Raw genomic sequence first — 23,989 nt, 5'->3', positions numbered from 1 at the left:
CTAAGGAAATTTGGAGAGGCCAGAATTTTAAGGTCATCCTTCCAATTATACTGATGACCTCCTTACAGGATTGGCCTAGTTGCCCTCCTCCCCTAGGCCTGGGCTCCAGTGCAGCCTTGTGAACACCCATCACTGTCCTGAAACTTAGCAAACAACACACTTTGGCAGTGTCTTCACTGACACAGAAGGGTCAGCGCCTATCAGACCTTGCTCTCAGAAGGTTTCAGGGAACCTAACACTATGAAGACAGTTTTCTTACATATTTTCTCCAGAGACTGTAGCTGCCTACATAACCTTTCCACTGGTTTTAAATCTAGCATCATAAGCAAACTGAACCTAGGGTGGCAAACCCACACAACCGCCTTACCAAAGCCCCCCTCCAGATCTCTACTTCTCAGCTTCACCACTGTCTTTAGCCCTATACTATACCTAAGTTGGCTTGACAGACACTTGTTGGGGAGCAGGGATAGCAATGCCATATCCTCATCACAGGAGCCCATGCAAGTGCTGTTAAGACCAAGAAGGTCTTAGCACAGCCAGCTGTGGGGCATTGCGGGTGGGGCTCTAAAGTCTCTATAAGAAGGATGGGGTGGGCAGACTGCCTATTCCCAAATCCTCCAAATAATCTCTTTTTATCAGCAGTACTTTTTGATAACTTTGGCTCCAATCAGCAACCATAATATTTCACTGTAAGGGTGTGAACATTATAAAATGAAAATATGGTGAAATCTTTGTTCTAAGAGTTTTTTAAAGTCCTAAGATGTGACCTCAATACCTCATACTTTCTTCAAATCTGCTAAATGCTTTCCCCTTGGAAAAGTCTCATGTCCCTCTCTAAAATATTTAAATCTCACTTTTCCAATCCTGTGATCCAAAAGGTTGGTAATAGGACAACCTGATTTACTCAATAATCACGTTAAGAAAGGTATCCTAGCTCTAAGGCAGGAGAGCAGGAATCTTGAGTTGAGGTAACCCAGGGACTAAAACATGTAGCCATATTCTTGTCTCAAGATGGAGAAGAGAACAGAGGTTCAGGGAGAGGGTCCAGTCTTAGGAACCATGCTTATAAGACAAAAACTGGCATCTATTGGAAGCTCTAAGCTTCCAAGCCAGAGATCATATTGGCAGGCCTCGGCCTAACCTGAGATATGCCCTTTAATATGAGGAGGGAACTGAAGCACTCGCTTCTATGGAGCAATCAGAGGTCCTACAGAGGGGGCAGCGCTGGGGAGGCCGCACAAGACCCGGACAAAACCCACTAGCCTGGCCAGACCTGCACACAACCCGAAACACCCATGGCCCACCACTCCACGTTCATCCCCGCAGCCCTGCCTCCCGCGCAGCTGCTTCCGGCCGAGAGGGGGCGCCTGCGCTCTCCGGCCGCGCCTGCGCGGGGAGGGCGGGTCAGCGCGCCGGCGCAGTGCGGTGGTCACTGGCTGCTGTGGCACGTTCCTTACGTCCCTTAGCGTTGGCCCGAGAGAAGGAAAGATGGTGCTGGATCTGGATTTGTTTCGGGTAGATAAAGGAGGGGACCCAGCCCTCATTCGAGAGACGCAGGAGAAGCGCTTCAAGGACCCGGGACTAGTAGATCAGCTGGTGAAGGCAGACGGCGAGTGGCGACGATGTAAGTACCGGGACGTGCCGGGTATCCTCCGATCCTAATCCCAGCTTCATCTCTCGGATCTCGTTACCGCTCCTGAGGCCACAGCTTCCACCCCTTGTTAGTCCCCTCCCTGGTTGCGGTGACTCCAGGTTCTCACTGTCCCCTAAAACGCACTGTGCGAGCCGGGACCATCCCACCTTTTCCCTCCGCCCGGGCCGTGGGAGCTCTCTTGCACGCGTGCTCGGTGCGGATCGCTGGGCTGCCTGGGAAGGAGCACGGCGCGTGCGCTTCAAGAGCTGTCAAGCCTTCCTGTCCCAAGAGTAGCCAGAAGAAAGCTAGGACGCGAGGTTTGGGGGTTGGGGGTCCCCTTTCCTAACACTCATCTTTGGTCGCTTCCGGTCCCTTTCTCATCTTCAGCAAGGCCCGAGTGGTTTCCCTCTAACCTGATAAGACCAAAGGCTCCAGCCTGAGACTGAGTCACATCTGCAGCGTAATAGTTCAGTCCACACATATTGGAAGGATTTGGGGATTTCGGAAGCCGCTCCTGACTAAAAGCAATGATCCCGAAGCTTTGGGGAAGGCCATCCCCCTGACCTGCAGGCTTATCTTTAAGAATAGAGGAAAGACTTTGCTGTAGTAGACCAGACATGGGGAGAGGAGTGCCGTGAGGCAAGAACAAGCTTGTAATTATTGAGCCTGTTTAATTGTGATTTGCGCAAGTTTTCCGGAAAAGACATTAGACGAGTTGGTCTAGAACCTGGAACTGATCCGGGTATCTTTCATGAAGCTAAACCAGAGAACCCTCTGCCTATCAACTTCTGCCTGGATTAACTGAGGTTGTCACTGATTGGCCGGAAGCTGTCAAGCACATGTGATTCTTTTTTTTGTCTGATGCAATAGGTCTGTAACCAGCTGAGAGCCAGGTTTTATGACAGCATACTGCAAAGGCCCTCGCTGTCCAAGAGTGTGGTGGATTTCCGTTAGGAAAATTGATTTTCCTAAATTGATCAGGGCATTGGGTAGGAAGAAAGTATTTGTTTAACTTCAGTTGTCTGCTGATTCTGTGGTCTCATTCATTCAAATGTGGTATTTGTTTGACTGAGATCCCACCACCTGAATCTAAATCTGAATTTTTGAGTTGTAATTAGAATTAAGTTAAATGGAAGGAAAAAACTAGCCTGGACACTGTTTTACTGAATTAGAAGTCAGAAGTATCAGATTTTGTGTCAGTCTGGTTATTGTACAGCTGTTAAGTGACTTTGAATGTGTTACCTAGTCTCTTGTGTATGATGTACATGTCCACAGGAAGTTCTGTTCCTTGCTTGATGAGTGGATATGTGGTGAGGGGATGAGTTCTTCAGGGACAAGTTCTGTGTTTTATTCGCCTGTATGCCCCAGTAGCTGGCGTATACATACACATACAGGATATACATACATATGTATGCATATAATCCCAGTATCTAGCACTGCACCTGGTTCTTGGTAAGGGCTTAACAAAGGTTTACTGAATTTGTGAGTATCTTCTGTCTTCAGGGCACTTGGCCCTTCTGTATGAAAAACAGTTTATATGTAGTTTATTTTCAGCACATCTGTTGATTTGATTCTTTTCTACCTAACATCCCTTCCCAATATTCTCTTAGCAGCCAAAAGGAATTAATGATTTTTCCCAAGTCACTGGCTACCCAAGTTGGACATTGACCGATCTTATATCTTATATCAAGGTTCTTCTGTCATTGACTGCAACAAGGATGTGTAACCGAGAGCCACATTAAAAATTCAGATCATGTTCCCTGACTGAGGACCCAGTAGACTCTACATGTATACCTATTTGTCTGCCTGTGGACAGGCAAGGTGCCGCTAGGGCTCTGTGTGGAACACAGGTATCTGAGAGAACTTGGAATCGTAGTATCACATCAGAGTTTACCACAACTCTTCTAACTCCAAGGATTCAAACTGTGATTTCTTCTTTTTAGAGTAATATAGCAGGGGCACATTTGGACATATGATAAGCATTTGTCTCGACTATTTCCAAAGCTGCTAGATTTCAGTGTATCTTGAAATCTGCTGGTAATTACAGGAATTCTATCTAAGCTGTGCTATCCTGAATGAAATTTCTCTTTACTGTCTTACTGCACATGCCTTAAGCCAGGTCGTTCTCTTTGGGAGAACTTTCTAACTGCTTTCAGTTTTACCCCAGTCTTACCTAGTGCAGGGCCACATCCAGGACATGTGATCTTTTTGGAATGGAAATCTAATCATTTTACATCCGGGTTTATGTCTTGCAGTGACATTCTTACCTTAAAGCAGTGCCATCTGAGGGCACCAGGCTGGCTTAGTTGGTTAAGTGTCTGACTTCTGACTTCGGGTCAGATCATGATTTCAGAGTCCTGGGATTGAACCTTGAGTTGTGTGGAGCCCTCCATCTGGCTCCACACTCAGCAGGAAGTCTGCTTCTCCCTCTCCTGCTACCCCTCCCCCCGTGTGCGTGCACTCTCTTTCTCTCTCAAATAAATAAATTTGTAAATTTTCTGGTAGCCAATTAAAAAGGGAAAGAAAAACAAGAAGTTCATTTTAGTAAGATACTATACTGCCTCAGTATATCAAAAATTGTATGTTCAACATGTGATCAGTATAAAAATTGAGGTATTTTACATCCTTTTTCTTTTTTACAAGTCTTCAAAATCTGGTGTATATTTTACACATACGGTATATCTCAGTTTGGGTTTGCCATTTTTCAAATGCTCAAGAGCCTCATGTAGCTAGTGGCTACCATGTCAGACAGTGTAGCCCTAAAGCCTGAAAATACAAGTTCCTTAACACAATTTACAAAGCCCTGCATGTCTTCCTAGCCTCATCTTTTGTCACTCTCCCACATATACCCTCCATTCTTTGTGAAGCTCCCTGTAGCTCTTTCACACGTCCATGATCGTGGATCTTCTTGGAATATTCCTTATCAGGCGACTGCCCCCACTCCCATCAGTCCTCTTTGCCAAACCATCTCTTCTGCTCCCATAGCACTACCTCATTTGTTGAGTGTTCTCCGTGTATTATCTCATATATCTCATTGTGACATATATGGTATTTTTATATACGACCTTTTTTAACTTATTTTTTTTACTGAGATGTAGTCAGCAAAGTGTACAGATTTTAATGTGCAGCTTGATGGATCTTACAAAGCTGTATACCTATCTAAGCACCACCCAGGTCAAGATCAAAGACATTTGCAGCACCTCAGCGGGCTCCCTAATGCCCTTTCCAAAAATAACAATATTCTGCCCTCTGTCACCATAAATTAATTTTACCTGATTTTGAACTTAATGTAAATACTCTTATATAGCATATATTTTTCCATTTACACTGAGTTCAAAATCAGGCAAAATTAATTTGCCTGATTTTGGCTTCTTTCTCTCAAAATTATTTCGGTAAGATTATTCTGCCTTTTCATGTGGAGCGGTGGTTGGTTCTTCTTCATTGCTGTACAGTACTCTATTATGTAAATATACCAATTATCATATAGATATACTAATCAATTCTATTGATGGCCATTTGGACTGGGTATTATGAATAAAGTGCTATGAACATTGTTTTGTGTGTCTTTTGGTAGACATAAGCACTCCTTTCTCTAGGTATATATAAATGGAGTTGCTGGATCATAAGGTAGGTACCTGTTTAGGTTTAGTAGATATCACCAAATAGTTATCCAAAGTAGTTGTAGCAATCAACACTCCCACCAGCAAAATAAGAATTCTAGTTGTTCTACCTCCTTGCCCTTAATATTGGCAGCCTTTTTAATTTAATTTTAATTTAATTTAGTTTTAGCCATTCTGGTGGATATATAGTGGTATCTCGTTGTGGTTTTACTTTGCATTTTCCTGGTGACTAAAGATAATTGAGCACCTGTTCATATCCTTGTTAGTATTTGGATAGCCTATTTTGAGAAGTGACAGAGTGTTGACCAATTTTTATTTAATTGTCTGTCTTTTTCTTACTGATTTGTAGGAATTCTTTATCCCTTCTGGATACAAGACCTTGTCAGATATGTATATTGCACATATTTTTTTTATTTTAAAGATTTTTATTTATTTATTTGACAGAGAGAGAGGGGAACACAAGCAGGGAGAGTGGGAGAGGGAGAAGCAGCCTTCCCGCAGAGCGGGGACCCGATGCGGGGCTCGATCCTAGAACCCTGGGATCATGACCTGAGCCAAAGGCAGACGCTTAACGACTGAGCCACCCGGGCGCCCCACACATATTTTTTCCCAGTCTGTGACTTGCCTCTCACTCTTTCAGTCTTTTAATGAATAGAAATTACTAATTTTAGGGGTGTCTGAGTGGCTCAGTCAGTTAAGTGTACGACTCTTGATTTCAGCTCAGGTCATGATCTCAGGGTCCTAGGGGGCTCCACGCTCAGTGGGGAGTCTGCTTGAGAATTCTCTCCCTGTCCTTCTGCCCCTCCTCCCATTCATGAGCTCTCTCTCTCCCTTTCTAAAATAAATAAATAAATCTTTTTTTAAAAAATATTAATTTTAGAGACAAACCATAAGAGACTCTTAATCTCAGGAAACAAACTGAGGGTTGCTGGACTGGAGGGAGCTGGGAGGGATGGGGTGGCTGGGCGATGGACATTGGGGAGGGTATGTGCTATGGTGAGTGCTGTGAATTGTGTAAGACTGATGAATCACAGACCTGTACCCCTGAAACAAATAATACATTGTATGTTAATTAAAAAAATTTTTTTAAGTATTAATTTTAACAAAGTCTAATATATTGATCTCTTCTTTGTAGTTTGTACTTCCTGTGTTCTGTTTAGGGAATCTTTTCATATCCCAAGTTCCTGAAGAGATTTTCCAATATTTTTTCTAGAAGTTTTACTACTTTGCCTTTCACATTTAGGTGGATGATTCATCCCACATTGATTTTGGTGTATGATGTGAGATAGGGATCAAGTTCATTTTTTTCCCATGTTACTCCAGTTACTCATGATAAAATGCAGGAAGCTAGGAATAGGAGGGAACTGCCTTAATCTGATCATAGATATTTATCAAAAAACCTATAACTAACATTTTTTTTAAAGATTTTATTTATTTATTTGACAGAGAGAGACACAGCGAGAGAGGGAACACAAGCAGGGGGGAGTGGGAGAGGGAGAAGCAGGCCTCCCGTGGAGCAGGGAGCTCTATGCGGGGCTTGATCCCAGGACCCTGGGATCATGACCTGAGCCAAAGGCAGACGCTTAACAACCGAGTCACCCAGGCGCCCCACATTCTTTTTTTTTTTTTTAAGGTTTTATTTATTTATTTGACACAGAGAGCACAAGTGGGGGAGTGGCAGGCAAGGGAAGAAGCAGGTTCCTGGTTGAGCAGGGAGCCCAAGGTGGAACTTGATCCCAGGACTTCGGGATCATGACCTGAGTGGAAGGCAGATGCTTAACTGACTGAGCCACCCGGGGGTCCCCTATAGCTAACATTCTTAATGATGAAGTACTGAATGCTTTCTCCCTGAGGTCGGGAACAAGACAAGAATATCTGCTCTCACCACTTCTAATCCACATCATGCTAGAGGCTCTAGACAGTATGATATAAGGCAAAAAAAAGAGGGGTGCCTGACGGCTCAGTCAGTAGAGCATGCGACTCTTAATCTCAGAGTTGTCAGAGCCCACATTGGCACGGAGCCTACTTAAAAAAAATAAAGAAGATTGGAGTAGAATGTGATGACAGATGGTAACTAGATTTACTGTGGTGATCATTTTGCAGTGTATACAAATATCAAATCCTTATGTTGTACACCTGAAACTAATACAATGTTACATGTCAGTTGTACCTCAAAAAAAAAAAAAAAGACTGGTACAGAAGTAAAGCTGTCATTATTTGCAGATGACTTGCTGGTGTGTGCAGAACTGAACTATTAAAGTTAAGTAAATTTGGGGCACCTGGGTGGCTCAGTTGCTTAAGCGTCTGCCTACGGCTTGGGTCATGTGGGATCGATTTCCGCATTGGGCTCCTTGCTCTGTGGGGAGCCTGTTTCTCCCTCTGCCCCTCTCCCCACTTGAGTGCTCTCTCTCTCTCTGACAAATTAAATACATAAAATATTAAAAATAAATAAAATTAAGTAAATTTAAAATTTTTTTAATTTAAATTTAAAAAAATTTAAATTAAAAAAATTAAATTTAGCAAGATCACTGTATACAATATACAGAATCAATGGTATTTTTTTTAAAGATTTTTATTTATTTATTTGAGAGAGAGAGAGAATGAGAGCACGAGAGGGAAGAAAGTCAGAGGGAGAAGCAGACTCCCCGCTGAGCAGGGAGCCCGATGCGGGACTCGATCCCAGGACTCCAAGGATCATGACCTGAGCCGAAGGCAGTCGCCTAGCCAACTGAGCCACCCAGGGGCCCAAATCAATGGTATTTCTATATACAAATAACAAAAAGCATCTGATGCCTAGAATACATTTAATAAATGACATTCAAGATCCGTGCACTATTGCTGAGAGAAATTAAAGATAATGATGGGATATGCTATATTCATTGATTGAAACATCCAGCATTGTTATTGTTTTCTTTTACTTTCAGCACCTAGCATGATATTTTCTTTTTTATTCCCAGCACTTAATACGGGGCCTTGCAAATAGGAGGGACTAAATAAAAATTTTTATAACTTTTTATTTCAAAATAGTTATAGATTGACAGGAAATTGCAAAAATAGTACAAGGAGGTCCTATGTACCCTTCACCCGGTTTCTCCTACTGATGACATCTAACATCTAACTGGTACAGTATCAAAGTCAAGAAATTGACATTGCTACAATTCACAGACCTTATTCAGATTTCACCAGTTTTACATGCACGTGTGTGTGTGTGTGTGTGTGTGTGTGTAGTTCTGTGCAACTTTATCCCATGTGTAGATTTGTATAACCACTGTCACACTCAGGACAGGACTGTTCCATCATCATAGAGATCCCCTTCACTGTCCCTTTGTAGTCCATTCTCTCGAACTGTTCCATCATCATAGAGATCCCCCTCACTGTCCCTTTGTAGTCCATTCTCTCTCCCCTGTCCCCTCTAACCCCTGGTGACTGCTCTTCTGTTCCCATCTCTCTAATCAAAGTAAGTGAATGAGAAAGTAGTTAGAACATTATGTACTAACGTTTAGTTCAAGTTTGGCAAAACCTTAAAAAAAAAATAGCTGCCTGGGAGCTCTCATTTCTAGTCATCATTTCACCCATCAAAAACTTGGTGTTTACCATGTTGGTCCTCAAGCTTGGATTCAAGAGGTCCGACTTTTGCTAATTAGACTTAGATTAATGAACCACAATACTGATACAATAGTTTGGGCCCAAATACACATGTAGGCTGATTAGTGCATCATCTTCCCCCGAATAAACTAAAGCATAAGAAACTTATTCTCCAGGCTGCCAGGTGAGATTTTTGTCAGAGCAAAGGGAATAACATTAACCATTTCTAGCCCAGAGATGCTGCAGCCAAGTTCACAGGACTAGAAATAGGATAGCTCTTTTTCCAGATTGCAGTGCGTACCACATAGTTTCTTTCAATGGATTTTAAGATAATTGAGCAGGTTATAGTTATTTGAGTTTTCTCCAGGTTTCTCAGATTTGTCATTTGACCGTGGCATTGTCCAGGTTATGATAGTTTCCATTTTCAGTCCCAGAAGGGACTTTTCCTTGTCACCAAATGCTGAGAGAACCCCATTGTCACCAGTATATGCCAACTAAATTTGGGGCTCTAAAGCTGTAAGATTTCACAATTTCATGAGATCCTTTAGCTCTGCCTAAGGAGCTGTGATTGGCAGGGGGCAGTTCTTAATTATGTGCATATCTTTCGTATATTCTTGGATTCTTTATTCTTCAGGCAGATTTCGGGCAGACAACTTGAACAAGCTGAAGAACCTGTGCAGCAAGACAATTGGAGAGAAAATGAAGGTAAGAGAACTAGGTAACAGCCTTGAAAGCTTGAGCAGAGGTATTTAATCTTACTCTTAGTTAATACATAATTTCTAACCTAGTGTCTAATTCTGTGAGATACTGATTTCTTACCAAAGGGACAAATATTTTAAAAAGAAAGGAAGAAACTAGGAAAGAGAACTAAGAGGCACTTTCAGGGATCAGTGAGTCCATTTTGTGTCTTCAGATAAGTCTTAGTTCCTTCAAGCTGCTATAACAGAATACCATAGATTGGGCGGCTTATAAACAAGAGCAGTTTATTTCTCACAGTTCGGAAGACTGAGAAGTCCAAAATCAAGGTGCAGGCAGATTCCGGGTTGGTGAGGGCCCACTTCCTGGTTCATAGACAGCTGTCTTCTTGTTGTGTCCTCACATTGATAGAAGGAAGCTCTCTGGGGTCTCTTAGAAGGGCACTCATCCCATTTATGAGAGTTCTGCCCTAATGACCTAATCTCCTCTGAAAGACCCCACCTCCAAACACCATCACATTGGGGATGAGGTTTCAACATATAAGTTTTGGGGTGGACACAAACATTCAGTCTGTAGCAAGAAAAGATTCTTGCCACATTGTTCATTCATTGTCTGTTTTGTTCTTATAATAACATAACTTCCACCAGTAATCTTAGCAAATTATTTCTTAAGCTCAGTCTACAGTGCCAGAAAGGTTTTCTTGGGTGGACTTGAGATCCTTTGTCTCAGTGTAGTCATGCTCTTTAATGGAAAAAGCACAGATAAGGAGTCCAAGTCCTGGATCGTTGGCTATGTGACTTTAGGCAAGTTAACGTCTTCTTCTTCTTTTTTTTTAAGATTTTATTTATTAGAAAGCGAGAGAGAGAGAGCATGAGAGCGGGGAGGGTCAGAGGGAGAAGCAGACTCCCCGCCAAGCAGGGAGCCCGATGTGGGACTCGATCCCGAGACTCCAGGATCATGACCTGAGCCGAAGGCAGTCGCTTAACCGACTGAGCCACCAGGCGCCCTTAGGCAAGTTAACTTCTCAGCTTCAATTTTCTCATCTGTGAAATGACAATACTAACATTCACCTATAGAACAGAATCGGAAGAACTAAATTTTTTAAATATAGAGAACCTGGCACAATGCCTAGAACATTGTAGTTATTCAGCAATTGCAAGTAACAGCAGAGGGCAAGTCATTACTGGCCTTCATCCAAAAAATCCTTCCTGTGCTTGAAGAATGTTAAGTTTTAGCTTGGCCTTGCTTTGCTCTCCAGAATAGTTCATGCTTTTAATCTTTCCTCAAAAATATCCTTAGCCCCTTAATCATTTTTAAAAAACATATTAAATGCTCCCTCAAGTCTGTCTCATTTTTAAGTTGTAAACCTTTAAACTAAACCAAAAAATTACAAAATTTTGGAACCTGAACCAGGAAAGAGCGTAACAAAAAGACTCCCTCCAGATTCTAGTACCTTCACGAAAGTCTGAATCCTTCTCTTTAACAGTATTTTGTTAAACTTTCAGCTTGTGACTGGCTGTGGAAATTGATACCGACAATCATATAGTTTTCTTCCTTTGGGACTCGTGACGCTTAATCATTTGCATGTCAGAGACCTCATAATTATGTAGATTCCAGTGTGCACTCTGCCTGTGTATTCCTTGGGGTGCATACACAGGTAGTGCCAGCCTAGTGTTTTCCTAGCAAGATGGAAGTGTTTTCATTTGCAGTAGCATTCTTAGATCCCTTCAGATAAGTCTTAGTCCCTCCAAGCTGCTATAACAGAAGCTATGTTATAGCTGTGTGTAGCCCCACAAGGAGTGTTCTCCCTTCCTATCCATTAGAATGGTCTTAGCAGGGCTTTAATTTGTATAGCACTTGATAGTATTCATTTTGGTTTTTCATCTTTGCTGCAAACCTGGAGTATAGGTGGTACTTTTGTCAACCTTATTAAAAGGGCAAAAGAGTAGGCTTAGGAAATTAAGCAGCCTGCCTAAAATCACATTGTTAGTTGCAGAGTCAGAACTTGAACTCAGAACTTGAATTTGCTGCCCTAAAGGATTATCGGATAGCAAAGGGGCGTCGGCTTTCTTGACTACTAAATGGAAAATCTTGAGATTTAGGCCATTTCTTTCAACCTCAGTAGTCTCTGCTTATTCTTTTTTTTTTAAATTTTTTATTGTTACACCATACATAACATCATTAGTTTTTGATGTAGTGGTCCATGATTCATTGTTTGCGTATAACACCCAGTGCTCCATGCAGGACGTGCCCTCTTTAATACCCATCACCAGGCTAACCCATCCCCCCACCCCCCTCCCCTCTAGAACCCTCAGTTTGTTTCTCAGAGTCCATCGTCTCTCATGGTTCGTCTCCCCCTCCGATTCCCCCCCTTCATTCTTCCCCTCCAGCTATCTTCTTTTTTTTTTTAGTTTCTGCTTATTCTTAACAAGACTCATTCTGAGATTTTCAGACTTCTGCAACTTTTGAAGATGATTTTGCTTGAGTCACTGAAAGATGTGAGTTCGGTTATGGTTAGCATCCTGACTTCTCACTTTGGTATATGAGATTGTGTAATAAATTGAAAGGATTTCTATGCTTTAGCCTCAGAAGATTTAGTTCTTTCTTATGACTCAGTTTTGTGCAGTAGTATATGAGGTTGTATAAACGTAATTGCCTATTGTTATGTATAGAATAAAAAAAATATCTTTAGGACATTGGACATGACTTATACTTGCGAAGCAGACCCTGAATCTCCTCAACTTATTTTTATGCAAGTTTTGCTGAGGCCTTACATATCTTGTTATAATGGCCTTTGATAATTTTCTTTAACTCCTTTTAATTTGGGAAGAATTTGACTCTTAAATTATCTTCTCCATGGCTCTGGGCAAGGATTGGAAATGCTCCCCAAAGAAGGGGGAGAAGAGAAACCAGCAGGGAGAAAATCTAGCCCTGCGTACATTCTGCAGTTTTGCCAAGTTACATTGATTGCTCTAAACTTAGTTCTAGATTTGGTGACTTTTTTCCTCAAAAATTTTGTTTTCCTTAGTGTCCTACTATTCTGTCATCCCATCCATTTATTCCTCTTAGCCTCAGTCCTGGGATTATTCTTAGGAAGCGGACAAGGATTCACAGATTCACATCCAGGCACCTGCCCCAGAGCTGGGCAGTGGTATGAGCATGTTCACAGCTTCTTGGTGCCCGTAACTGCTCTACGTCCAGGGCAGACACTCTTCTTACGTTCCTGTTGATGTCAGCCCTCTGACCCCGGTGGATTAATTGATCTGTCCGGGATCAAAAAAGCCAGAAAGTGGCAGGGTAGGGACCAGAAACTTTCACACCAATTTTTTCTCTCATACGTTGCAGCTTTTAGATACAGTTATATAGAAAGTTATAAATAAATTATACTTAGAAAACTATGTCAGAAGTTTTCTTTTATTTAATAGTATTGGGGTTTTTCTGTTTTGTTTCTCCTGCAGAAGAAAGAGCCAGTGGGAGATGAGTCCGTTCCAGAGGATGTGTTAAATCTCGATGACCTCACTGCAGACACTTTAGCTGTAAGTTTTTGTCCTTCCCTTTTCTTTCTTTTTTTTTTTTTTTAAGATTTTATTTATTTATTTGACAGAGAGAGCGAGAGAGAGAACACAGGCAGGGAAAGCGGGAGAGGGAGAAGCAGGCTCTCTGTTGAGCAGGGAGCCTGCCTTGGGGCTTGATCCCAGGAACCAGGGATCATGATCTGAGCCGAAGGCAGATGCTTAACAATTGAGCCACCCAGGTGCCCTGTCCTTCCCTTTTCTAGGCTGGATTTCTGTTCTTTCATCATAACTTTGTTCCTAGGCAAGCAAGTGCTGACACTCAGCTCCACGCAGCATTGTGGCATCCTTGAATGTATGCAGCTGGGAAATGTCCCCCTCCGCTCTTGTTGGACTCGATACTTGAGTTTTTTGTTTTTTGTTTTTTTTAAAGATTTATTTATTTGACAGAGAGAGACACAGCGAGAGAGGGAACAGAAGCAGGGGGAGTGGGAGAGGGAGAAGCAGGCTTCCCGCTGAGCAGGGAGCCCGATGCGGGGCTCGATCCCAGGACCCTGGGATCATGACCTGAGCCGAAGGCAGATGCTTAACGACTGAGCCACCCAGGTGCCCCTTGATACTTGAGTTTTTATTAGATCGCAGAGACAGGGACGGATGGAGTGGAAAAGTCAAGAGTAGGAAGCAGAGAAAAAAGGAGACGAACTACCTTTGGTTTATAGAACTCAGTTTTCACAAAGTCAAGGATCTTTTCAATTTACTGTAATTCAGTAAATATTCACAACAGTGAACCTAGAGAAGTAATTTTCAAGTTTTTTAGTCACCGAACCCTTTCTTAAAACCTGCAACACAAAAGCATAGCAAGAGCATAAATACACAAAAGCAAAGTTGCTGTGCTTGAAGGGCTAGGCTGGGGGAGCTATTCCTGTGCAGCCCCACTTGCTAAGGGCTCTCCTGTCCCCATTAAATCAGTAGTTTGAAACACTTGCAAAAAGAATACAAAATAAGCTTAAGACAGGTCCTCTTGCTCCTAATAAATTTATAATCTTCCTAGAGAACAGTTAAATGTAGTACATAAGAGCACTAAATTGACTTAATCAGGAATATCAGAAAATACAAGTTAATGGAAAGAGCTCTTAAAAGAGCTACAGTAGGGGGCACCTGGGTGGCTTAGTCCTTAAGCCTCTGCCTTTGGCTCAGGTCACGATCCCAGAGTCCTGGGATCAAGCCCCTCATCGGGGCTCCATGCTCAGCGGGGAGCCTGCTTCTCCCTCTCCCACTCCCCCTGCTGTGTTCCCTCTTGCTGTGTCTCTCTGTCAAATAAATAAATAGAATCTTAAAAAAAAAATTCTTAAACTCTATTAAAAAAAAGGGGCACCAGGGTGGCTCAATCAGTTAAGCATCTGCCTTCGGCTCAGGTCATGATCCCAGGGTCCTGGGATCGAGTCCCGCACTGGGCTCCCTGCTTGGGGTAAGACCCCCCCTTCCCAGCGGGAAGCCTGCTTCTCCCTCTCCCTCTGCCTGCCTCTCTGCCTTCTTGTGCTCTCTATCTCTCTGTCAAATAAATAAAATAAAATCTTAAAAAAAAATTCTATTAAAAAAAAAAGAGCTACAGTATTAAAACCGCTGAGATACACATGACTGAGAAGAATGGCCAGAATTGACCCATCTCTTCCTTAGGTAGCCCAGAAGAAAATGCCAGCGAATTTGTAAGGGCAAAACAGTGTGTGCGTGCGTTTGAAATAAATCTCAGTTCTTCGAAAGCCTTCATTGTTGATTTTTAACTATGCTATCACAAGGGTTGTCATTAGAGCACAGCAAGGTTAGGGCAACAGAATCTTATTCCTACTCTATACCTTGACCTGCTGTGGCTTGGGTACTGGCCTGGCCTGTTCATCTACAGAACCTGAAGGTCTCACAAATCAAAAAAGTCCGACTCCTCATCGATGAGGCCATCCTAAAATGTGATGCCGAGAGGATAAAGCTGGAAGCAGAGCGGTTTGAGAACCTCCGAGAGATCGGGAACCTTCTGCATCCATCTGTGCCCATCAGCAATGATGAGGTAGGTGTGGGCGCCACAGTGGGCGGCGGCCTGCCCGGTGCTCCCCTCTGCTGGGGGGGGGGGCGGGGTGGGAGGAGGACTGGGAAATGCTGCCACTCTCTGTATAATAGGCCTTGTGTCAGGAGCAGGCTCTTTGTGTATTCGCTCTGCCCACCAATTGAGAATTGAAAGAGTCAGATCCTTGCCTGATTGGGAAGTAGCAGAGACAGCAGGTAGGAGGGGACCCGGGCACAGAAATCTCTTCTGAGTCGGCCGCTGTCCTCCACTGCGTGTTGCCCGTGGTAGCAGTGAGTCCTGTGGGAGGGATCTGCTAAATCACCCTCACCCCTCACCCACACCCTGCTGAGAAGCTGCAGGTTGAAGGGAAATCTGCATGATAAAAGTTTCCTGCTGAGTGGGAGCTTCCCCAGCACAAAGCTGCTCTGAGCCCAGCCTTTGTTCCCTGACACCCCAGCCGTGGCTGGGCCCATCTGTGCCTCTTTCATTCATTCCCTGGTGAACGAGCCTTAAACTCACTGCAGGCTGGGGTGGGAGACTCGGGAGGTCAGGGCCCTGAGCCCACCCTCATACGGCCCCAGGACCAATGAGAGCCTGGAAAAAAAAAAATCTACATTCTCCTCTGCACCCCAGGCGATGCTGATGGGGGGGTGGGGGAGTAGTTGTCCTGTAGCAGGATTTTCAAGGAGTCTTTTAAAAGGGTAAAAAAAAGTGAGACTACGACAGATCTCTTAGGAATTCATGATTTCGGTTCCATGGCTAGAATCACTTCTAGGAATTTGTAAATTATTATTTCTCTATTGAACACACATCCTCTAGCAAATTCTCTTCCTTAGTCTCTGTACACAATGACTAAAACCTAGTGTTTCAGTTACGCAGTAGTTTTGCAAAGCTCTAGGTTGTTTTTGGAATGGGGTTTACAAAGCTGGAGGTTGTGAAATTCAGTGATCATGCATCTTTCTCTTCTGGTCTTGTTTCCTTAGGATGCCGACAACAAAGTAGAGAGGATCTGGGGCGATTGTACAGTCAGGAAGAAGTACTCTCACGTGGACCTGGTGGTGATGGTAGATGGCTTTGAGGGCGAAAAGGGGGCCGTGGTGGCTGGAAGTCGAGGCTACTTCCTGAAGGTAAGAGCCAGGAACCCGTAGCGATGGGATTCTAAAGAAGGAGCTAAAAAAAACTATGTGCAGAAAACATAACCTACTTAAAGAGGCCACAGGTCCACCACTTGTTCATGCCTTTATCCTGCAAACTTACTGCCAGTTGGATGCAGTTCTCTTTTTGAGACAGAGTGCTTCTCCGGATTCCCTAGAACAAGAGCCACTAAGTGATCCTCCATAATGACTATATGTTGTACTGACTGGATCAGAACAGTCTGCCTTTTAAGGGGCTGAGTGGAATTGGACAGACAGGTAACAAAGAGTGAGAACCCACTGTGATGAGTGCTGTGGGGTGAGTGGGCCCAGAGAGCTATGAGAACAGGTAGGCAGAGGTGGCAGACCCAGAGGAGTTGGGACAGAGGGCAGATGAATTTAGAGAAGACTTTGGAAGGGCACGGGAAAATCATTTCAGAGATACAGTACATGTATACATATACATATACGTATACATTTACATAGCATGCTCTGCATACACGCACGAATCTGGTGTTTTATTTAGTGCAAGAAAGCTCTCCCGTGCACCCTGGGCAAATCATCCTTTCTGCCTCGCTTTGCTTCTCCTGACAGTGTGCCTAGACGATGTGCCGGGCATTGTTATTAAAGAATCTCTTGAGTCAGGCATTGGGGTTCACAGTCTTTGCTGGCCTCCCATGTGCCCCCAGTTGCCTCTGAGTGTAAATACTAGCAGATGAACATGATAGTGGCAGAACCCAATCACACAGTGCTGTGTCTCTGCTCCTTTAGGGTGTCCTGGTATTCCTGGAACAGGCACTCATCCAGTATGCCCTTCGCACCTTGGGGAGTCGGGGCTACACCCCCATTTATACCCCCTTTTTCATGAGGAAGGAGGTCATGCAGGAAGTGGCGCAGCTCAGCCAGTTTGATGAAGAACTTTATAAGGTGAGTATCCTGGGGCAACATGGCAGAATGACTTAAGTTATAAAGTTTAACCTCAAAGAAACAGAGCTGTGCTGTCCAGGAGAACTTCCTGCAGTGTGGAGATACTCTGTATCATGGCTGTTGAGCACTTAAAATGTAGCTAGTGCAACTGAGGCAGTAAAATTTTAATTTTTATTAATTCTAACTTAAGTAGTCACATGTGGCTAGTGGCTACCATACCGGGCAGTGCAGACATAGAGCCTCTTTTATCTTTCCCCAGATAATCTATATGACTTATTCAAATTGAGCATACTTTAACACCATGAACTTTGGAAAACACATTTTTTGAGTGCTTGGACAAAAAAAAATTATAGAAGCGGCTGATCTTCCCATGTCCTCCTACTCCTAACCCCAGACTGGGAGCTAGAGAGCAAAACGTATTCTCCTTGGGATGGATGTGGCTTCCAGTTTGTGGCTCTTTCTCAACCATGGAGCATCTCAAGGGAGAACCAGAGAATTCACGTTGAGAGTCAGAAGCTCATTCTGATGAGCTGGCTCCAACATCAGCTGGGGCACCTCCAGTCTGTGCCTAGCGCTCAGAATTTCTAGAGTGCCTCTGCTAACAGCATGGTCCACTGGTCCACTTTTTACTTGTCCTTCCCCTTAAGACTGTTCTGTCAGAAGGGGACGACTTGGCTCTTATTGGGGAGGAGTTAGGCAATGCTCTTGGGCTCACCTGACTTATCTTAAAGAGGAGTTTAATAGAACTTCTTCCCATTGATGAGTTCTAGTTATGTTTTCATTCCTATTGATGAGTTCTAGTTAGTTTTCATTCAAAATGCAGTGGGAAGCAAAATGCTCTCTAAACCCTAAGGATTAGTCTGACCTTGGTGTTCTCCTTCTCTTCTCCCCTAAGATTTTATTTATTTATTTATTTAGAGCAAGCAAGAGCGAGTGGGGGGAGGGGCAGAGAGAGAGAGAGAGAATCTCAAGCAGACTCTGCGTTGAGTGCGGAGCCTGACGCGGGGCTGGATCCCATGACCCTGAGGTCATGACCAGAACCAAAATCAAGAGTCGGATGCTTAACTGACTGAGCCACCCAGGCATTCCTTCCCTTTCTTTTCTTTTTTTTCCCCCTTTCTTTCTTTTAATGTGGAGAGGAATGTGTTCATGTATCAGCCGAAACCTGTTTTCTCTTTTCTTTTTTTCCTCATCTCAACCCCAGTATTGGATAATCACAGAGCTTTAGAAGGATGCCCTGCATGTAACGTCAGAGAGAACCTTATATGGAGGATTATGAGAGAGACACTAGATAGCAGGTGCCCCCTGTGTTTCCCACATTCTCCATCTCTTCTCCAGATGCTTCTTGGATCCATATGCAGGGAGACTCACATAGTGAGAGTCCCCATAGTGAGAGTTTAGGCTGGCACTTCTTGCCTGATAACCTCAGTTTATGAATTCTCTGGAGCAGCACTGTCCAGTAGAACTCTCTGCAGCGATGGGAATGTTCTGTCTCTACTATCCAGTTTGACAGTACCAGCCACATGTGGCTGTTGAGCACTTGAAATGTGGCTAGTGCAAGCTGAAGAACTAAATTTTAATTTAATTTAAATAGCCACATGTGGTTAGTGGCTGAGTTCCCGCTGTCAAGTAGCAACATAGTCTTCCAGGTCCCCAAACGCTGACCCAGAGGAAGTTTCCACCCTTCTCTTTTTTATTTTTATTTTTTTATTTTTTATTTTTTTTAAAGATTTTATTTATTTATTTGACAGAGAGAGACACAGCGAGAGAGGGAACACAAGCAGGGGGAGTGGGAGAGGGAGAGGCAGGCTTCCCGCCAAGCAGGGAGCCCGACTCGGGGCTCAATCCCAGGACCCTGGGACCATGACCTGAGCTGAAGGCAGACGCTTAACGATGGAGCCACCCAGGCGCCCCCACCCTCCTCTTTTTAAAATGAAACTAATACCACATGACAGAAAATTTGGAAATGATGGGGGGAAATCATCTTCTTTCTCATTACCTCATACAAATGACATTTTTAATATCCTTTTGGGGGCTTTTTTCATCAGTATATCATTTTCTCATACTTCTAATCACAATGTATATAGATTGCCTCAGCATTTTATCAGAAGCATTTTTCAGTGTTACTTCATGGTCTTCATCACCAACATTTTTAAATGGTTATGTAATAATACATGGTCTGGATGTAGGATAGTCGACTCTTCCCTTGTGGAAATATTTAAGAGGCTTCCTTTTTTGCCATCAATAAGTAATGTTACAATGAACTTTGTCCTGTTTATACCTTTTTTTCTTCTGCATTACTTTCTTCAGCTGAACACCAAAGTGATTCTTTAAGGAGTATCATCCTACACTAACTCATAAGCACCAAGAGAGCAGAGACTGTGTCTCCTTTTGCCCAGCATTGGCAAACTTGGCACCTTAGAAACGCCTAACAGACATTTGTTGGGTGGATTAATGTATATTGCTACCAGCTCAGGTTTTACTGCACTGCTGTCATTGGCCCCTATTCACTATTTATAAATGTCTTATTTATTAGATAAGTAAAAAAAATATTATCAGAATATTTTATCTCCTTTTAATTTGCATTTCTTTGATCTCTAGGAGGGATCCCATTCTGGAGGGGCCCATTCCCTCCTTTGTCTTTTTAGCCTTGCCTCTGGTTTCTTGCTCTCACTGAGGTCCTCATCCCTCGCTCTTAACTAGTAGATGTCCCTCCTCCTCCAGGTGATTGGCAAAGGCAGTGAAAAGTCTGATGACAACTCCTATGATGAGAAATACCTGATTGCCACCTCAGAGCAGCCCATTGCTGCCCTGCACCGGGACGAGTGGCTGCGGCCGGAGGATCTGCCCATCAAGTATGCCGGCCTGTCCACCTGCTTTCGCCAGGAGGTGGGCTCCCACGGCCGAGACACCCGCGGCATCTTTCGAGTCCATCAGTTTGAGAAGGTGAGTGGTCAGGTCGGGGAGGAGCAGCACCCTTCTGTCGACCTCTCCAGGGTGGTTAGAGAGAGACAGGCTCTGTGTTGCTCAGACCCACCCTGGCTCCGGTCTTCCCTCTCGCCGCCTACATCTGTTTCTGCCTAAGAAGCACATGCTGGAGTGGCAGTGGGCGCAGAGCCTGGAACCAGGCTGCCTGAGTCCCGGTGCCGGCTCTGCCACTTAGCAGCTGTGTAACCTTGAACAAGTTGCTTAACCTCTCCGTGCTCAGTTTCCTCCTCTACAAAAGGAGGATAATAATAGTACCCACCTCATTAGACCTGCTGTGAGGATTCTGCTGGTTGGTAGGGGCAAAGTACTTAGAACAGTACCTGGCGTGTATATGGTAAGAGCTCCATGGAGCATTTGTTCTTGGAGCCCCAGTCCAGTCTAGCACCGATCTCCCGCAGGGGCCCCAGCCTCGCCTGACTCCCAGTGGTGTAGGAATAGGTCTCCATTGCAAGGATATCTCCCACTTCAGTCCTTTGGTTTATTCGCCCTGTCCCATTTTCATGGTCCATCGTTGGGTCCCCCTCTGCAGATTGAACAGTTTGTCTACTCATCACCACACGACAACAAGTCATGGGAGATGTTTGAGGAGATGATTACTACTGCAGAAGACTTCTACCAGTCTTTGGGGATCCCTTACCACATTGTGAATATTGTCTCAGGTATCCACCCCCCTTTCCCACAGCCCACAAACACCACCCTCACCAGGTGAGCCGCCACACAAAGAAATAGCTCGCAATCCAATTAATTGCCCACATTAATTAAAATATCACACTGTTCTCACTTGGGAGTATTTGGTGATAAGAATATCTGGGCATGATTTCACTTCTGGGGATAGGATGTGAATTAAAGAACTCTTCAGGTTTGCTAAAGGTCAGTCTCCTGAAATACCATCCCTCCTTCATGAATTTTAGGGGTTTTCCCTTACAGGTTCTTTGAATCATGCTGCCAGTAAGAAGCTTGACCTGGAGGCCTGGTTTCCAGGCTCGGGAGCCTTCCGTGAGTTAGTCTCCTGTTCTAACTGCACAGACTATCAGGCTCGCCGGCTCCGAATCCGATATGGGCAAACCAAGAAGATGATGGACAAGGTAGGTAGCCCCTTGGGAGGTAGGAAGTAGGGCCTTGTGCAGAATAAGTCCATCTTATTTCTCAGTGCTTGGAGGATGTAATGTCCCAGCATCATGGGAAAATCTGAGTTTCTCAATCTAGACCAAAAAGGGAATCTGTAAAATGACTTCTACTAAATCAGGACAGAGTCCTTTTAGTTAGAAACCTGAATCTAGCTCTGTTCTACAAGGTATTTCTAGCTCTTCTCTTTTGGGCTTTGTTCTCTGTGACTCCAGTTAAAGAATAATCCCCATTTGTCTACAGAAGGCACGTTGGAGGCAGTGTCTTCCCTCTCACCTAAGAAGGTCTGGGTTTGTAAGTTTATCTCTTCAAACCCAGTTTTCAGGCCCTAATCTTTTCCAAAGTCAGGGACTTGAAAGGGGTTAAAAGGAGAGGCCACCGTGGAAGTTTCCTCCTTCCCTCAAAGGGCCCACTCTCCTCCATCTGCTGGGACCTATCACTTGTCACTCATGGAGATCTGAGGAATCTTCCTGGAATTATTATTATAGGCAATAAATACTAAACAGAATTCTAGTCTAGCAAAAGATCAATAATGCTTTGGATAGTTACAGTTGAGGAAGTCTGGCTAAGTGGGTGGTTCCTGGGCATGAGTAAGACTAGGCTGAGTTTCATGATCCCTCTGGGGACCCTGTCTTTGCAGGTGGAGTTTGTCCATATGCTCAACGCTACGATGTGCGCCACCACTCGTACCATCTGCGCCATCCTGGAGAACTACCAGACGGAGAAGGGCATCGTCGTGCCTGAGAAATTGAAGGAGTTCATGCCGCCGGGTAAGACTCCCTGTCCAGCCCATTCTCCTCGTCTTCTGTCTTCCCGCTCTTCTGAAGAGCAAACCCCCTTTCAGAATGGACCAACTGTTCTTGTTCAGAAACAGTCCCCAGAACTCTGCCTGTCCTGTCCCCAAAGTTGAGAAAGTAGCCACTACAGGTATCACTTCCTGTTTAAGCTCAGCTAAAATTCAGACTGGGGAAGAAAAGAATTAATGAAACCAGTTCCCATCGTGGGTGCCCTTTTGTTCATAGGGATCGTCATCTTGTGGAACTCTCCACAAGAAACCCTTGGGCTTTGACTCCTGAGAAACGATAGGTTATTTGGTTGGCTCTCTCCTTCCAGGTCTCCAAGAACTGATCCCCTTTGTGAAGCCTGCACCCATTGACCAGGAGCCATCAAAGAAGCAGAAGAAGCAGCATGAGGGCAGCAAAAAGAAAGGGGCAGCCAGAGATGTCCCTCTGGAAAGCCGGCTGCAGAACATGGAGGTCACCGATTCCTGAACATTCCTTCCTCCCAGTTTGTCGGGCTTTCGTTTCTGTCAGCTGGGTTCTCAGAGCCTGCCCACGGGCAGGGAAGCCAAGCACCCACTCATCACCCGCCCCATCTGACTGCAATGCTAAAAGGGGAACAGTCTGCCATGTACAGCGCGACGTTCCCGTCTCCTTGCATGGGCATAGGATCCATTCACTGACGACTGATGAAATCATGTAATAAAGCATCTCTGGAGGAAGGCCAGGACTCTTCCACGGTCTTCTGCCCAGGGCTCAAATCCTGTCTCTGACAATTCTCCCTGCAACCACACTCATTTCTGCTTTTCCTTCTAAAGAAGATTTAGATTAGATTTAGGAAAGGCTTAAGGGGAAAGTGAAAACTTTGAGTCTTAGACACACAAGCTTGCAGGACAGGGGACAGACCCTCCTGTGTAAATTCACCCCTGCTTAAAAGCAGTGAGGAAGGGGTGCCTGGGTGGTTTAGTCAGTTGAGTGTCTGCCTTCGGCTCAGGTCATGATCCCAGGGTCCTGGGATTGAGATACCCCCACATCAGGCTCCCTGTTCAGCGGGGAGTCTGCTTCTCCCTCTCCCTCTGACCCTCCCCCCTGCTTTTGCTCTGGCACTCTCTCTCTCTCTCTCAAATGAATAAATGGAAAAATCTTTACCAAAAAAAAAAAAAAGGTAGGACTAGCTTAGAGGCCAGAGTTGACATAATAAGCCTCCTAGTGCTTCTGGTCCCTAGGAAGGGCTCCATGGGAAGGGCAGGAGGCTTGCAGGACCTCAAGAAAGATGAGACTGTGTTTAATCCCGCAGAGACCCCAGATTCAGGAGCGTAAGTTGGGGCCTTATTAATAGCTACTTCTCTTGCCCAGTCATCCGCAAGTGGAAGACCAACCAACAGAGCAGAGGGGAGGGAGGAAAACTCTCTTCCCCTTTCCCTGGCGCTCCCCCCGTTGCCCTAATGGCCAGTTCACCCTTTCTCCGGGGAGGGTTATGGTTAGGCTCTTTGTTTACTTGCTGCCTTTCATCTGCAATCTACAAACACTTTACTTTAATAACACCTTATGTTAGTATAGTGCTTCACTTCCAGGAGCCTAAAATACTTCCTATAGCTGATCTCTTTTATCTTTGTGACAGTCCCAGATGAGAGGGTGGGGACATGATTATACCTCTTCCATCACACAGAAGACAGGGTACAAGGCAGGTAAGGGAGCTGAGACAGCAGGGCCAGGTGGGAGCCAGGGGTCCCCACTCCTCAGCAGTGCTCAGTGCTTGCACTTTGGGAAATGAGGGCAGAGCTCCGAACTGGTCTTTCACTTAGGAGCTTAATCTCTGCTTCCTTAGTCCCTAAGCTGCGACTTCGCCGGGCCTGCCGGAGCTTGGCACCCAGGAAGGAGGCTGTGCGCTTGGTCTTCAATGGGGACTGGAGGCAATCTTGCTAGTGGAAACCC

General features: G+C 44.5%; 1 protein-coding gene across 1 annotated transcript; it reads left to right on the top strand.

The window, feature by feature from the left end:
* The first annotated feature begins 1,406 nt into the window (after nt 1–1,406).
* SARS1 (seryl-tRNA synthetase 1) lies at nt 1,407–22,830 on the top strand. Its single transcript, XM_028102059.2, has 11 exons — nt 1,407–1,624; nt 9,473–9,543; nt 12,993–13,070; nt 14,947–15,105; nt 16,086–16,229; nt 17,007–17,162; nt 19,887–20,108; nt 20,680–20,809; nt 21,078–21,235; nt 21,916–22,045; nt 22,389–22,830. Exons 1-11 carry the CDS (start codon nt 1,489–1,491, stop codon nt 22,544–22,546), a joined length of 1,542 nt encoding a protein of 513 aa, XP_027957860.1. The 5' UTR covers nt 1,407–1,488; the 3' UTR covers nt 22,547–22,830.
* Nucleotides 22,831–23,989: the final 1,159 nt, after the last annotated feature.

Source organism: Eumetopias jubatus, unplaced genomic scaffold (genome assembly GCF_037043125.1).
Source record: "Eumetopias jubatus isolate StellerSeaLion01/CBP00866 unplaced genomic scaffold, mEumJub1_p1.0 scaffold_4, whole genome shotgun sequence".
Lineage (NCBI taxonomy): Eukaryota > Metazoa > Chordata > Mammalia > Carnivora > Otariidae > Eumetopias > Eumetopias jubatus.
Note: the sequence above shows the minus strand (reverse complement) of the source record. Positions and strands in the feature narration are given on the sequence as shown.

Coding starts and splice junctions, on each gene's coding strand:
- SARS1 (XM_028102059.2), top strand. CDS start 1,489: ATGGTGCTGGATCTGGATTTGTTTCGGGTAGATAAAGGAGGGGACCCA. Junction 1,625..9,472: donor AGACGGCGAGTGGCGACGAT/GTAAGTACCGGG, acceptor TTTATTCTTCAG/GCAGATTTCGGGCAGACAAC. Junction 22,046..22,388: donor GAAGGAGTTCATGCCGCCGG/GTAAGACTCCCT, acceptor CTCTCCTTCCAG/GTCTCCAAGAACTGATCCCC.